This window comes from Narcine bancroftii, chromosome 5 (genome assembly GCF_036971445.1).
Source record: "Narcine bancroftii isolate sNarBan1 chromosome 5, sNarBan1.hap1, whole genome shotgun sequence".
NCBI lineage: Eukaryota > Metazoa > Chordata > Chondrichthyes > Torpediniformes > Narcinidae > Narcine > Narcine bancroftii.
In genome coordinates, this window is record NC_091473.1 from 50,292,829 (window position 1) to 50,309,442 (window position 16,614).

Genomic DNA, 16,614 nt, shown 5'->3' on the forward strand with positions numbered 1-16,614 from the left:
GGCTGCTGAGAGTGAACTGTAATACAATGGAGCTGGGGGCACATTGCAGCTCAGGCCAGACAAGGGCAACCCATGGGCAGTACAGTGCTGCAGCAGGTATACACCTCCAGCAACCTGGGCTCAATCCTGAACTTGATTAGAGTTTGCACACTCTCCCTGTGACTGCGTGGGTTTCCTCTGGATGCTCCAGTTTCACGCCACATCCCAAAGATCTGGGTAGATAGAACTACTGCAGATTACCCTAGTGGAGGTGGTGGCAGGAGATATGGGAGAGGTGGGGGATGGGACTATTGGGAATCATCTGAGAGCAGCCATCAATTTGATGAGAGAATTACCTCCTTCTGTGTCATCAGGAACTATGAAATATGTTGAACCAGATAGGTTGTATGTGACATGACGAGAAAAAATTCTAGAAGTTGAACAAGTCAGGCAGCACCTATAGAAGATATAGAGTTATTAATTGAGATGAAGACCCTTTGTCAGAATGGAAAGAGAGCAAACAAGTTAGTTTTAAGTTGTGTGTTTGAGATCACAAGCTGAATGAAATTCTCCTTGAATCTGGCAATGCATGATCTCACACTTTTGAATCATCTTCCCCATTGGAAGGAGGGTGAAGATAGTGTGAGAGGGGTGGGATGAGGCTTTTAATATAAGACAGTGGGAAGTATAAATGGAGTTAACAGAGTTGATGGAGGAGAGTGGGATGTTGTGTGACCAGGCCAACTATATTGAAATTCATTCTGTGTAGCATCAATAACTCATAGAACATTATGGCACAATATGGGCCCTTCAGCACCTATGTAAACCTATTCCACAACAATCTAATATTTCCCTACATTACACCCATAACCCTCTATTTTCTTACATCCATGTGCCTATCCTTTTGAATATTCTTATTGTACCAGTCTTCACCACCACACCCAGTAATGGATTCCACACTCCCTGAACTCTGTGTTTATTAAAAAAAACCACGCCTCTGACAACTTCCCTAAACTTTCCTCCACTCACCTGAAATAAATGACCTCTGGTACTTGCTATTGTTGCCCTGGGAAAAAGGTGCTGGCTGTTCACCCTATCGAAAACCCTCATAACCTTACACACCTCTATAAAGTCACCTCTCATCCTTCATCGCTCCAAAGAAAAAAGTCATGGCTCCGTTAACCTTGCTTTATGAGGCATGTTCTGTAATCCAGGCAACTCAAATACAAAGTTTTCCTTTGCCCTACAGGTACCATGTTCGAGGGAATCAGCACTGGGAGAGACTTTGCTCTGCTCCTTTCCGAGAACTCTACAGCATGGGGACAGTCCAGGGTAGCCTGTATCTTATTGGAGGCCAGATGAAGCTGAAGAATCGGTATGTGATCACAAACTGTGTGGACAAGTACGTTCTGGAGACAGGCCAGTGGAGGAGTGTTGCACCATTGCCTCTCCCTTTGGCGTGTCACAGTACAGTCACCGTGGGAAACCAGATCTATGTGATGGGAGGATGGACGCCACAGGTAAAGTTGCTTGTAGAGTTTTGCTGGCTGATTTAGCACTGTAGATATATTTCTTAACTCTTTCAATTCTATGGCATTTGGAATAGTGTGTACTGTTGTGGTAAACCAAAGAGATCATAAAATCAAACCCAGTCCATGCAGATTGGATGAAATGATAAAGACTAGTGAGCCGTAGAGCTGTATAGCATGGAAACAGGCCCTTTGGTCCAACTTGTCCATGCCAAATAAGTTGTCTATCTAAACTAATCCCATTTAGCTATAAACCTTTCCTATTCATTAACCATCTGCATATTTTTTAAATGCTTCAATTGTCCCTGCATCTATCACTTCCTCTGGCAGCTCATTCCATACAGACTACCCTCTGTGTTAAAATGGTCTCTTTTAAACCTTTCTCCACTCATTAGCCTATGGCCTCTAGTTTTAAACTCCCTTACCCTGAAAAAAAAATGACTATTTACCTTATCCTCACTCAGCCTTTTACATTCCAGGGAGAAAAGTCCCAGTGTATTCAGTCTCACCTTATAATTCAAGTCCTCAGGTCTCAGTGACATTCTGGTGAATTTTTTCAGTACCCTTTCCAGCTTAATGATATCTTTCCTATAGTCAAGTGACCAGAAAGTTTATTAGTAAAATGATGCTATCTCTCAGGACAAGAATAATCTCCAGAGGATTGTTAACTCGGCCTGCGAATTCACAGGCATCAGACTTCACTCCAGCAAGAACATCTATATATGAGGTAGTCTTAAAAAAGCATCCTCGATCCTCAAAGACCCCCACCACTCAGGCCACGCCCTCTTCACTTTGCTACCATTGGAAAAAAGGTACAGAGACTAAAGGTGAGCACTCAACGGCACAAGGACAGCTTCTTCCCCGCTGCCATCAGATTCCTGAATAATCAATGAACCAAAGACACTGCCTTACATTTCATGCACTGCTATTTTAATTTTTTAAAATTTATAGTCATGTTGGATGATGGTTATAATGTGAATGTTTGCTCTATAATTGCTGCTGCAAAACACCGGACTTCATGACAATAAATTCTGATTCCTTGCACTACTTTAACTGAACTTTTCTCTCTGTAACACTGCACTTTTGCTTTATTTTGCACGATCTATTTATCAGGCAAAACAACATTTTTCACTGCATCTTTGACAAAATAGTGAAGTGTTTAATTGGGGGAGGGTTAATTATGATGGGACTAGGCAGGAACTGGGGAGAAAAAAATGGGAACAGATGTTCTCGGGAAAAGCACAGAGGCGGAGGATGTTTAGGGAGCACTCGTACGGGGTTCTGCATAGGTTTGTCCTAATTAGGCAAGAAAATAAGAGATGGAGAAGGAAATCGTGGTTGTCAAAAGAGGTGAGACACGGAAGTCTGCAGTCCTTGTGATTGTAGTAAAAACACAATAAATTCTGGAGGAATTCAGCGAGTTAAGAGGAAGAAGGAAGAATACACAAGGTTTAGGAAGCAAAAGCAGGAATGGCTTATGAGAATTATATGGTAGTGAGGAAGGAACTTAAGAAAGGACAGGGATGGGCAACCAGTTTCTTTTTAAACTCAAATTCCACCTTAAGTATTCCCTATGCCATAAGTGCTCTGTGATTAGTAAGGGGTTGTTTAAGGTGGTATGTGGGTGGAAAGAAAAAGGTTTGAAAACCACTGTTTTAATTGTACCTAATTGACTTATTATGTGCACAGTTCCATAACTCCAAAGGAAATGGGCCAATGACAATTTTTCTCAAGCAAAATATTTCAGTAACAATTGGGTCTAGAGCAGTGGTTCTCAATCTTCCCTTCCCACTCACATACCACCTTAAGCAATCTATGAGCATTTGGAGAAGTACAGTCTATTCAAGAAAAGTCATGCCTCATGAGCCTAATTCAGTATTTTGAGGAGGTAACAAAGGAAATTGATGAGGGTACTGTGGTAGATGTGGTTCATATGAATTTTAATAAGGCATTTGACAAGTTCCTCCATGGAAGACATTTTCCAAAAGTCATGAGGCATGAGATCCATGGAACCTTGGCTATGTGGATTCAGAATTGGCTGCCCACAGAAATCAGAAAGTAGTTAGTAGTAGATGGAAAGTATTCTGTCTGGAGGTCAGTGACTAATAGAGTTCCGCAGGGATCTGTTCTGGGAATCTGTGATTTTTATAAAGGACCTGGAGTAAGAAGTGGATTTTAGTATGTTTGCAGATGATATATAGGTTGGAGGTGTTGTGGATTGTATAGAAGGTTGCCGCAGATTACAACAGGATATAGACAGGATACAGTGTAGGGCGAAGAAGTGGTAGATGGATTTCAATCCAGTTAAGTGTGAAGTAATGCATTTTTGAAAGTCCAATTTGAAGGCAGAGTACATGTAACAATTAACAATTAAATTCAATTCAAAGTTTGCAGAGCTAGACATATTTGAGACCAAGGAAAGGATTGAGGTTGCTTTCCTAAAGTGGGTACACTGTGGACAGAGGCAGTGGATGCATAGGACTTTGTGTAAGTTACACAGTTTGTTGTCAGATAAAAAATTTACATGGACAAGACTTTGCTAACCTAATAGGGTCATAAAATAATTCATTGTCCATGTTGGTTAACAGTATTTAAATAGACCTGTGGGCCTAGTCCCTCTAGTTTTCTGGTGAAACAGAAGTACGATAAATGAAATAAAAACACAATGCTAGAGAAACTCAGCAGGTCAAGCATTATCCTCAAGCAGCAAATGTAAAAATACATAACCGGTGTTTCAGGCTTGAGCCCTTCATTAAGGTATAGAAAAATGTCGGCAGGCATCCAAACAAAAGACTAGTGGGGCTGAGGCATGGCCACAAAGACAGGAGGTGATAGGTGGAGAAGGGAGGGAGGGAACAGCAACGATCAAGGGGAGGAGGGATAGCTAGATGAATAGAGAGGGAAAGGGGGAGGAGAGCTGGAAAGGAGAAGGGAAGGGGGAGGGATCAGGATGCTTATTCAACTTAGATTTTCCAGAGTTGTTGAGGGGGATTAATTTAATTTACTCTGCTATCAGATCTGAGCAGTTTACATTATAGATATACCCCGCTTTAAGAAAGTAGAGAGTTCCTATGAAATCTTTCGTATTTGCAGGTGGTCTTTCTTGGTGGGATGGTACGAGGCCATGGACAGAGTATGGGAGTGTGACATAGAACTGATATGGTTGGCTACTAGGAGGTCTCTGTCACTGGTGCAGATGGAGTGAAGGTGCTCAGCGGAGTGATCTCAGCGAATCTGTGCCCAGTCTCTCTGATGTAGAGAAGGCCACAAGGGGAGCACCAGATGCAGTAAATCCCTCCTGTGGATACGCAATTGAAGTGTTGCTTCACTTGAAAGACCTGTTTTGGGGCCCCAGACCATGATGAGGGAGGAGGTGTGGGCACAGGTGTGGTACCTCCTACAACTACAGGGGAAGGTGCCGGGGGTGATAAGTGGGGAAGGGATGAGTGCACGAGAATGGTCCCAAAGGAAAGCACAGAGGAGAGGAGAGGGGAAAATGTGTCTGGTAGTGGGATCCTGTTGTAAGACCCGGAAATTACGGAGTAATAATAAGGGGGATTCTATGTTTGTTGTGTCTTGAGGCAGAGGGGGCCAGAGCAGATGAGTGGGAATGGAGGAGATGCATGTCTGGTGGTGGGATTCTGTTGTAAGTGTCTAGTAGTGGGATCCTGTTCCCTGCTCCTCCCCTCTCTACCTTCCGTAGGGTCTGTTCCCTCCATGACTCCCTCATGCAATCATCCCTCCCCACCAATTGTGCCCCCCCCCCCACCCTGGCACTTTCCCCTGTGACTGCAGGAGGTGCCACATTTGTGCCCACACGTCTTCTCTTATATAGTTTGGGGCCCCAAAGCAACACTTCACCTGTGTAGCTGCAGGACTGATTTACTGCATCTGGTGCTCCCTTTGTGACCTTCTCTACATCAAAGAGACTAGGTCCAGACTGGGAGATCGCTTCGCTGAGCACACAGTGACACAGACCTCCCAGTAACCAACCACACTCCCACACTTGCATGTCTGTCCATAGCCTTATGTACTATCCCACCAAGACCACCTGCAAATTGGAGGAACAACACCTGATTTTCCGACTGGGCACTCTCCAGCAAAGTGGCATCAACTCTTTCAGTTTCTGCTAACCTGCTCTCCTCTTCCCAGTCCCCCCTTACCTTCACCTTTCCAGTTCTCCTCTCCCTTCCCTCTATTCACCTAGCTATTCCTTCTCCTCCTGATTGCTGCCTTCCCTTCCATCCCTTCTCCACCTATCACTTCTGCCTTTGCAACCATGCTTCCCCCCTACTCTTTTGTACAGACGCCTGCCAACATATTTTCATACCTTAATGAAGGGTTCACCGCCGAAACGGTGGTTATGTATTTTTACCTTTGCTACATAAAGGAAACTGCATGATCTGGTGAGCTTCTGCAGCCTTGTGTTCTTATTTCAACCATGGTGTCTACATGTTTTCATGTTTTACTACAGATGCTGGAATCAGATTCTAGATTTATTGTCAGAGTACATACATGGCATTCACATACAACTCTGAGATTCCTTTTTCCTGTGGGCACAGCAAAATTACCACCAATTGGTAGTGCAGAAAATAAACTGCACACACAGCATGAACATGTAAAAAAACAATTGTAAACAGATAACGAATTTAAACAAACTATGCAATATAGGGAGAGCAAAGAAAAATCAATAAAGTGGCAAGTAAGAGTTCTTAAATTAGTCCCTGATTGAGTTTTTTGTCGAGGAGTCTGATGTCTGATGGTGGAGGGATAGCAGCTGTTCCTGAACCTGGTGGTGCGAGTCTTGTGGCACCAATACCTCTTTCCTGATGGCAGCTGCAAAAGCAGAGCATGTGCTGGGTGGTGTGGGTCTTTGATGATGGCTGCTGCCCTCTGACAGCAGTGTCCCTGTAGATATACTCAATAGTGGGGAGGGATTTGCCTATAATGTCCTTGGCTGTGCCCACTACCTTTTGTGGGGGGTGGGGGGGGGGGGTTTACACTCAGGGGTATTGGTGTTCCCATACCAGGCCATGATATAGCTGGTCAGCACACTTTCCAACACACCTCTGTAGAAATTTGCCAGGATTTCTGGTGTCATATCAAACCTCTGCAAACTCCTGAGGAAGTAGAGGTGTTGACGTGCTTTCTTCACGATGCCATTGGTGGGTTGGGTCCGAGATAGTGACTCTCAAAAGCCTAAATTTGCTCACCCTCTCCATCTCTGATCCCCAATGATCACTGGATTGAACACCTCTGGCTTTCCTTTCCTGAAGTCAACAATCAGCTCTTTAGTTTTGGTGACATTGAGTGCAAGATTGTTATTGGTTGTTAATCATGAATGAAGAGAGAGAAGTTTACAGGACTCAGCAGGTCAGGCAATGTCCAAAGAGAGAAATGGTCAATCAACATTTCAGATCGGGACCCTCTATTGAGACCAAAGTGGGAAAAAGAGAACAGCAAGTATAAAATTTTGTAAAAGGGAGGGGCCAAGATACTGAACAAATGGGAGTGGAAAGACAGGTAGGGGAGTCCACTGTGAAGTGAAGAGTTTTGAGAAGAGTAGAATGGGAACAGGTAAAGGACAGATGGAAACAATGAAACTGGATTTTATCTTGAGGTGGGGGGGGGGGGGGGTTACCATAACTTAGAAAACCTAATGTTCCATATTCTACTTTGCACCTCTACCTTCAACTGCTGTGATTTTTGTTCCACAGATGGACCTTCCTGATGATGAACCTGATTGGCTCAGTAACAAAATGTTTCGTTATGACCCAAGGAGGGACAAGTGGACAGAGTGCAGCCCCATGAAATTCTCCAAATATCGTTTCAGTACTGCTGTTCTCAACCAGGAGATCTATGTCTTAGGTAAGGAATGGGGCTGAGGAAATGCTTTAATATACTTTACATAGCACCAACTTCACCGGCGGTTTTGATATGGGGATGTAAAGTTTTCCCAGTTGTTACTGGGGTGTGGGGGATGTTAGGAGATCATAGTTGCCATTAAGGACATGGTGTCGGACTGGAGTGTGGCCAATGCCTGTTGTCTCGCACATCAAACACAAGGATCACCTAATCTGCATTTGTTTCTCTAAAGAACTGGAGATAGCATTGTGAGTACACTAGAACTGGTGTTTTACTTAGAAAGAGTGATGGGTTCCACATTAAATGATGCACATTTTTGGGTTCTGCACACTGTATATAACCGAGGATGAACCTGCTTTGTAGACAGCAATGTGGATCTACCATTGATTCCTGGAGGTGGTTCTTCCATATGGCTACAACAAAAAGGCTGGAACATCTCAGAGGGCCCATGTTTCCATGCAACTGAAGTCTTTCATTCCTAGGGCCAAGCCTTCAAATCTTTTCTGCACCCTTGTAGGTCCTTGCATTCTTTCCAAATGCATTCCCCACTGGCCACAATACCACCCTAAGGGCTGAACCAATGTTACAAAGGTTCTACATAATTGCCCTGATTCCATATTCTGTGCCTCTAATTATACTTTCTCAGTTTTCTCTGCCACATTCATGGATCTTTTCCTGGATCCATTTTGAGAGTGTAATCTATATGTTGCTCCCTCAACCAGAATGTGTTGACAATTAAGATTACAGATGCTGGAAATTAAGGAGAAAAAAAACAGAAAATGCTATAAACCTGTCTGGGAGCACCTGTAGAAAGGGAAAAGTTTGGGATCTGAGACACTTTGACAGAACATTAAATTTCCTCTGCCACATTGGGGTGGCATGATTAACATAGCAGTTAGTGCAACATTATGACAGTGCCACTGAATCTGGCGCTGTTTGTAAGGAGTTTGTACGTTCTCCGCATGTCTGTGTGGGCTTTTTCCTGTGTTCTGAGGTTTCCTTCACCTTTCAAAACGTACTGGGGTTGTAGGTTAATTGGGGTATTTGGGCACCTAGGCCATAAGGGGCTGCACCATGCTATATTAAAATTAAATTAAATCTCCCCATTCCATTAGAATCCCCAAACTCTCTTAGTATCCTTCTCTCTGCTTCCCACATACTGAATCACCTGCACATGTTGAACTGATTCTCTATGCAACTGTAGAATCATACTGTTCTTTTAGTCCTTTGAGACTGCAGTCCATTCAATACGATCATGAGGCCTCAGTACCCTTACTCCTGCTTTCTTTCCACCTCCCTTGACTCCTGTAGCCCTTGGGGCCACATCCAACTCCTTCTTGAATATACCTAATGAACCAGTCTCACCAACTTTCTGTGTTAGGGAGTTCCACAATTTCACAACTCTCTGAATGAAATTTATCATCATCTGGGTTCTAAATGGCTTCATCCTTATCGTTTGACTGGGAACCCCTTGCCTGGACTTCTGGAACATTCTTCCTGCATCAAACCTGTTTAATCCTTTCAGAATGTTAAAATGTCCCTCTCATTCTTCTAAATTCCAATGAGTATAGCCCTCATCTCACCAGTCTTTCTTTATATGTCAGTCATTAATAAATTCCAAGAAAAGCAGTGTTCCAATACCAGACAGTTTTGAGAAGAGTTGCAGTAATAGATAGTTTAACACTTCCTGCCACAGCAAGGATATGGGAAGAATTTGTAGGGGGCATCTGGAAACCATGAAAAACAAGAAGAAAAACAGGAGGGCAAAACAAAAGTTGTGGATGCAGTGATAGGTTGGTTACAAAAGACTTACCCATTAAACAATGAAGCCTTTCTATGAAGTGAAAGCATTCTAATGAGGGTGGGACATACTTCAATGTGCATTAAATGAGAAGCTTTGTCTCCATAAAGTTTAGCAACAATGTTAATCTGCCCTGTCACTATTTGTGTTTCTGACTGTTCTCACCAGATTAAAGTACATTGGTCTCAGAGACCTCTCATTTGGAATCCATTCAAATGTATCTCAATTGCCTTGGCATTTAGTCAATCAAAACTTTTTACTCTTTGATTTTTTTACAAATGTGGTTATGTCCTGGGGGGAAAAAATGCAGTTGAGTTGAATGCTGTGGAAGAGGACAAGAAAATGCCTGTGTAGCTTCTGTAGGAAACAGCGAGCAATAGATATTTATTTTATTGCACAGGATCACAAAATGAACTGCGGTTAAGACGGTCACACAGACTATTAGATGATCAAGAGTGTAACCATCTGCGTCTCTTTTGAGTTTTGAAATAATAAACAAAACCTCCAGGGGAAAACTACAGATTATATGTTGAAGTTGCACTTTATAGGTTAAAGCTGTCTTCTCACAGCTTCTGTATCTGAGATTTGAAATCTCTGCCCATAAAGAGACTTGGTAATTTAAGTAAATTTGTCATTAAATGTCATTCACATGTTTGGAATCTTGTGTCTCTAACTGGAGTGCAGGAGTTTAATGGGCTGTTAGATGATTAAATCTGGTTAGATTACACCTGAAGGCTATGCATATCATATATGGACAGGACAACAAGAAGTAGTTCTGCAAAGAATGAAATCAAAACGTACATTACTTAAAAGAATCAGAAAACAGCTATTGGAATTCTTTGGACACATCATGTGAAGAGATACATTAGAAGATTTAGTTACAACTGGAAAGCTGGAAGGAAAAAGAAGCAGAGGAAGACAGAGAATAAAAATGATAGATGGATTAACATCATGGTTAGAAACAGGGGAGGCAACAACTACAATTTGGAGGGTCCAAGACAGTGATGGATGAAGAGACATGATTGCCCATGCTGAACGGCAAGGCACCTGAATGAACGAGATTATACTTGGAGAACCGTGAACCTTTCTGACTACCCAACTTTAAGTAAGGACATATAGGTCTTGGTGGGAATGAAGCAGGAATTATATGGGTTTATTTTTTGCCATGTTTGAACTATATGTTTAATATGAGGTTGTCCATTTTTCCCATTATTAATTTACATTCCTATTTATATATAATTTCTCCTGCTCTCTTCTCCTTGACCATGTGCAGTCCAATTTGTGCCCAAGAGGGTATACCTCGATTGGGCCGTCCAATAATTTTTTTTGAAGTCTGGAGTCTCATTCCTCCCAGACTATAATCAAAACTAAAGTTTTCTCTATATCTCAGTACATGTGACAAACAATACTCTATCTGTTATTGTTATTCTATAGTTGGCTATAGAAAAATAATTTGCTGTTATCTAGCACCTTTTGTGTTCTTGGGGCATCTGAAAGCATTCAACAACCCATGAAGTGGTCACTGCTTATGTTCAAATTTGAAATATTGTGGGGGTACACCACCAGCCTACTGCAGGGGGCAACCTCTGTACGTGTAAAGGGCCAGGACAACATGTGGCCGTCTGTCAATCAGTCGGCCTGAACGGATCAAGCCCCACCCGGTCGGGTGTCAATCACCCTCCGGGATATAAGCCTGTGCCAGCCTCCCGAGGCCTCTCTCAGAATTGCTGCAGCCACAGCCAGCCTGGCTCTGTGGAAGTCTTTGTGGATTAAAGCCTGTTGTACAGTCTTTACCTTGTGTATGTCTGATTCTGGCTAACAGCCCACCACAAATATCACAGCCAACTTGTGCACAAACAGCAGCAGGTTAAAAGACCAAACAGTCTGATGTAGCAGAACACACAAAGAGGTGCAGGAATTCAGCACATCTATGGAAAGCAATAGGCTGTCAATGTTTCAGGCCTGAGCCCTTTGTCAAGTATGATGTAGTGATGTAGTTGGCAGAAGCACAGTGACATTGATCAGAATAGGGAGAATACTTACTGTGTGGAAAAAAGACACTGCTCATTTCCATTAGCAAAACAAAAAAATCTGCAGGAGGTGCTGAGATTGCAGTGCAATACAAAAACGTGCTGGAGAAACTCAGCAGGTCACACAGCATCTATAGGAAGTAAAAGGTAACCAACATTTCAGACCCGAGCTCTTCATCAAAGTATGAGCAAAATGCAGGCAGGTGATGTGAGAGGGGAAGGAGGAAGGGGCAGGGGAAGAAGCACAGGCTGACAGGTAAGAGGACATAGATGAGAGAGCAGAAGGGAAAAAAGCTGAGGTGATGGTGGAGGGGGTAGCTCTGAATGGAGAAGGAAGGGAAGGAGTTGGAGGGATAGGGATAAGGAAAGAGGAGGGGTTTAAGGAAACAGGAGAAGTCAATGTTAATGCTGTTTGGTTGGAAAGTGCCCAGATGCAATATTAGGTGTTGTTCCTCCAATTTGCAGGTAAGCCTCGGTTTGACAGTGCACGAGGCTGTGGATAGACAACCTGGTGTTGGAATAGTGTGTAGAATTAAAATGGTTGGGCAAGGTGAAGTTCCTACAAAGGTGCTCAATGAAATGATCTGCCAGTTGGCATCCAATCTCTCCGACATAGAGGCGACCAAAATAGGATCACTGGATGCAGTAGATGAAGTGATATCAGTGGGAGAATGATCTTGATGATGAGAGGTTTAATATATGAGGAGCATTTGATGTACTCGCTGGAGTTTAGAAGGATGAAGGGGAATCTCATTGAAACTTACTGAATATTGATAGAGCTGGTTATATTGAATGTGGAGATAATGTTTCCAGTTGTGGGAGAATCTATGGCCAGAGGGCACAGGCTCAGAATAAAAGGATGTTCCTTTAGAACAGAGCTGAGGAAATATTTCTTCAACCAGAGGGTGGTGAATCTGTGGAATTTGTTGCCACAGATGGCTGTAGCAGCCAATTGGATATATTTAAATCAGAGGTTGATTAGTAAGGGTATCAAAGGTTATGGGGAGAAGGTAAGAGAATGGGATTGAGAGGAAAAATAAGAGCCATGCTTCAAATGGTGGAATAAATTTGACAGGCTGAATGACTTAATTCTGCTCCTTATGTTGTATGGTCTTGAATAAAACAGGGTTCTGTCCTGAAATAGCAATAATTTTTTTTCCCCACTGATGCTTCTCAACCTGCAGAGCCGCTCCAGCAGATTGTTTGTTGCTCCGGATTCCAGCATCTGCTGTCTCTTCTGTGGTTTATTTCCATTATATCTTCAGAAGAAACATCAAGTCTAAAGATAACTAAATATATATTCTCTAACAGTTTGATTGCAAAGCTCAAATCTTTTACCATGGGATGAGTGAATTCTGATTTAATTGTTCATAGTTCTGGAAGCATGTCAGAAAAATAGATTATTTGCAGAGATGAGGCCAGATTTGTAGCAATGAATTACTGGAAGCAATAGTAGGTTAGAGCAACTATTTTTTAAATGTATAAAGAATCTCTAAATTCAATTGATTTTCAAATTTTAATAACACTGCCTCTAATTCTCGTGGTGTTGAGAATAACATTCATGAACATTTGGCAACCTACTTACACAGTACCAATAATTATAAACATTTTGCATCTCCTAATCTCACTGCAGTTTGACTAAACTTAAAAAACTAGGTTATGGCTTTTAAAGCACCAGCAACCCGGCTTTGAATATGCCGCTATACATATGTTCTCCGTGTCTCCACATGGGTTTCCTCCCACGTTTCACAGATGTATGGGGTTTAGAAGGCTAATTGGACACAGGTGTATTTAGTTGGCGTGGGCTCATGGGCTGGAAAGGATTGTTAATCTACTGTCTCTCTAAATTTAAAATAAATCAAAAAATTTTTTTTAAATTGAACTGCATCTAAGTTCGGACACCTCAGTCACTTCTGATGCCCTGATATGAATACACTGGCCTTTCATTAGCTCCTCACTAGAATTCCGGTTCATTCTAATGAGGTAAAAATATTTTGCTATCTATGTGGTTTCAGTGTCAGATATTCATAGATGCCACTCAGAGGCTAGGTAGGTTCTTAACTGTGACATGTTTGAACAAATTCATGTTGAAGTCCAGATGTGTTTTAAAACTGTTTATTAGTGAACCCAAAAGGACTCATAACATGGTAATGATAGCGTCTAATAATAACGTTCACGATAATATCGTAATGGCCTTACTAACATGACTAATAACTATGAATTTGTGGTAACAGTCAACAGAAAATATTGGAGCACTATTCACCCACCGTCTATCCTACCATATCAGTCAATGCGGGCTAACTCAAATCCAACTGCCTGAAACCCCTGCGCTTGCGCCAACCACCTGCACTGACCAGCACTTACACACTGGCAGAAACAGAAAGCGCACAGTCTCCAAACCCCGGGATGCTGCCGATGCCCGTGACTACCATCAACAACAATCAGGTAAATTATGGCCCCTACATTACCGGCCCTTAATTATTATGTCTCAAATAATAATTACACAATTATAAAAAACAATCAAACACAGATTATTCCAATATATTGTAGATCTTCATTCTTCAGAAAGAATGTCCTTGGAAAAGAGTGATCTTTACCACCATTCTGGACCAGTAAAATTTGTCATCAGTGCAGTGGGCAAGGGCCAAGGTCCAAAAAACAATAAACTAAAGTCAGTTTTGGGCTTGTCAAAGTTCCTCTGTCTCCTTTAGAAGGCAGACTTTGTTGAAGGGTCTGTACAGAAAGCTGGTTTTAGTCTTAATCCAAACATGACGTACAAGTTCTTTTGGATTTTCTAGTAATATAACACCATCTTGCTTTTTCACATCCACAGAAATCTTAACATTGACAGATGCACAGATTGGGCCCAAAGATGAAGCAACAGTATCTAAGGTGCCTTCACAACTGTCAAATCAAGATTCAAGCTCATCAACTGTGTTCTTTCTTGTGTGATCACTTTAGCAGAATTTGTTACAGGATAGGGCTTCAGAGAGGCTTTTACTGTTCCCAAGATAAAATCAGAGTGATTCTTAATAATGTTATCCATATATGCTCCTGGTGGTTGGAAACTATAATAAATCATGATCTCATTTGAGGGCACAAGATGGGCTTTTAGATACGATTTATCACCTCTGGTGCAACTCCTTCATCCAACATTGATTGGTCAGGTGTGACATCTAAAAGAACCAAAGCTTGGACATCAGAAGGGGCTTCATACTGAGCACTTTCGCTTGTACTTGCATCAAATGTATATATAAGATGTAGATTTTTCTCATGAAGTTCATGTCCCTCTACAACTATGGTGTCTGTTTTTTTGAAACTCCTCCAACTGGAAACTCTGAAGTCCTTTGATAGCTGCAGTCACAGCTATCAAGTAATGCTCCCTTCAGGTGCTTCATGTGATCTGGTTCTGTGCTAAGCCGAATACCATACTCGTCTTTGTCTTTGGATAATGTCAGCCGACAAACATTTAGTTCTTTCAGAATATATTTTTCCAGGGATCTGATTTCTTTAATTGCTTCTGAATCCTTGCGAATAAGCACAACTTCTTTCAAAGGGTACATAACAGGAAGGGTCTTTCTGCCTCGTATCTTCCAAGCTCAATAACTGACTGCATTTGGGTGACTGTTGCCTCAATACATTTATCAGTAACAGATCCCCTTACTTGTGGGAGCATGAGGTGGTGAATGCTTTGTGTATCCTTATTTTCTCCAGAGGATTGGTCAACCAAGTGCCTTACGTTCTGGTACATGAGTTCAGTGATAAATGGTGTAAAGGGAGCCATCAGCCGGCACATGTCGAATAAAACAGCAAGCAATGTTTTCAACGCTCTTTCATAATTCTCAGGACCATTTTCTCCCTTTAGCTGTCTATGATTCATTAGATTAGGTATTGTGTAAATGAAAGCATCCATTTATCCATGATGTTGTCACTGCCCTCAACAGTACTTTCATTGAAAAGAAATTGAATACCCTCTTCCTTCTGCAATTTCTGAATATTCTGAATATGCAATCGTATGCCTTGTACCAAGGTAAAAAGCATCCTTGAGAACATCTCTCTCTCTCTCTCTCTCTCTCTCTCTCTCTCTCTCTCTCTCTCTCTCTCTCCTTTAAACTGTAAATTTTCTGCTCTTACAGTAGGGGAATTAATAAGATACAGCTTCAATGCATCACCACCATAGCTGTTAGCAATGTGAATTGGATCTGAGAACAGGTAACCAACAGTTCCGTAACCATCCTCACATCCATCAGCACAAATGATGCAGTTGAGCAGCTGTCACCGTTCCAAATTTTGAGGGTTTGAAGCAACCATCAGCCTTGAAATCTTCCAGTTTATGAAGATCGAGAATCCAACACATCCATTCCTGTCCTTGTTTTTGTTTTTCAAATCGTTTGAACAACTCAGAAGTTTGAATTGAATTAATCTCTTTTAAGACTTGCTGTTTGTCTTTTGTTACTTTCTTTAGCTCTGCCTTGGCCTCTTCATTCCTTTTGACATAGGCCTCCATTATTTGAAAACCAATTTTAACAAATTCATCAACAATGTTTTTCACCTCTGCCCTTTGTGCAAGGCTTTCCTCATGCTTCTGTTTTCATTCCAAAGTTTTACCTTCCTGGACAGCAAGTTCTTATTTTACAGCTCGCATAACAGCATCCATGTCTTTCTGACTGTATTTTAAAACTTCAACAATAGTACCTTCAGCAGGAACAGTAGATGCAAAACCGGCTGTTGGATCATTGAGAATAGATTATGCGTCAGGAATTAAAGAACACACATCCACCAGTTCGTGATTAGGATGAGGAAGAACAGATCCAGCTTCAAGATCCATAATGCTTCTTGTTGTTGGAACTTCCTGATCAGACCTTGTGTCCAAGTAATTAACCAGCACCTTCATAGGACTTTCCTTTAAAGCTAATCCAATTGAATAATGCCAGCAACTAGCCTGGCAGACCCTGAGACTAAATCCAAGAACTGCTTGTCTTCTCTTTAAGGTTTTTGGTCGTCACTGAGACACTCAGGAAAGTCATTTCTGAACTGTTGTTCCACAGCTCATCAAGTTTCACAACTGATTTCCTGTTGACATGTGTCACTGATGGCTCCTGAGCATTATCATTTTTTCCCCCTAATGGTCCATTAATTGTCCAATCTTGCATGGTTTTGACAGTGTAAGGTCCTTCTCCTACACGCTGTATCACATCTAGTGGTTCCAGAGCCTTTGGTACATCTGAGCAACTCTATCTTAGAGCCAATTTCAGGTAGATGAACATTCTTCAAATGAGACCACCTATACATGTTGTCCTGATATGGGATGTTTCCTTTGTGCACAGACATAGTCTTCTGACTGTATATGCTTGGAAGATCACAAAAATCGCTGCAGTCCAGTCCAGCGACCTCTGGACCTGAAAAAATG

The 16,614-nt window shown here is 41.9% G+C and overlaps 2 protein-coding genes across 2 annotated transcripts in view; one reads left to right on the plus strand and one right to left on the minus strand.

Annotated features, from left to right (window-relative positions):
* The window catches only part of LOC138763370 (monoglyceride lipase-like), a 103,569-nt gene that overhangs the window by 54,410 nt on the left and 32,545 nt on the right, over positions 1-16,614 (minus strand). The gene's annotated exons all lie outside the window — the stretch shown is intronic.
* kbtbd12 (kelch repeat and BTB (POZ) domain containing 12) overlaps positions 1-16,614 on the plus strand; it is a 30,004-nt gene that overhangs the window by 4,903 nt on the left and 8,487 nt on the right. The window contains exons 2-3 of the mRNA XM_069937391.1: positions 1,229-1,499; positions 7,226-7,376. Of these exons, the coding sequence (XP_069793492.1) occupies positions 1,229-1,499; positions 7,226-7,376 (422 nt within the window). The remainder of the gene's footprint in view (positions 1-1,228; positions 1,500-7,225; positions 7,377-16,614) is intronic.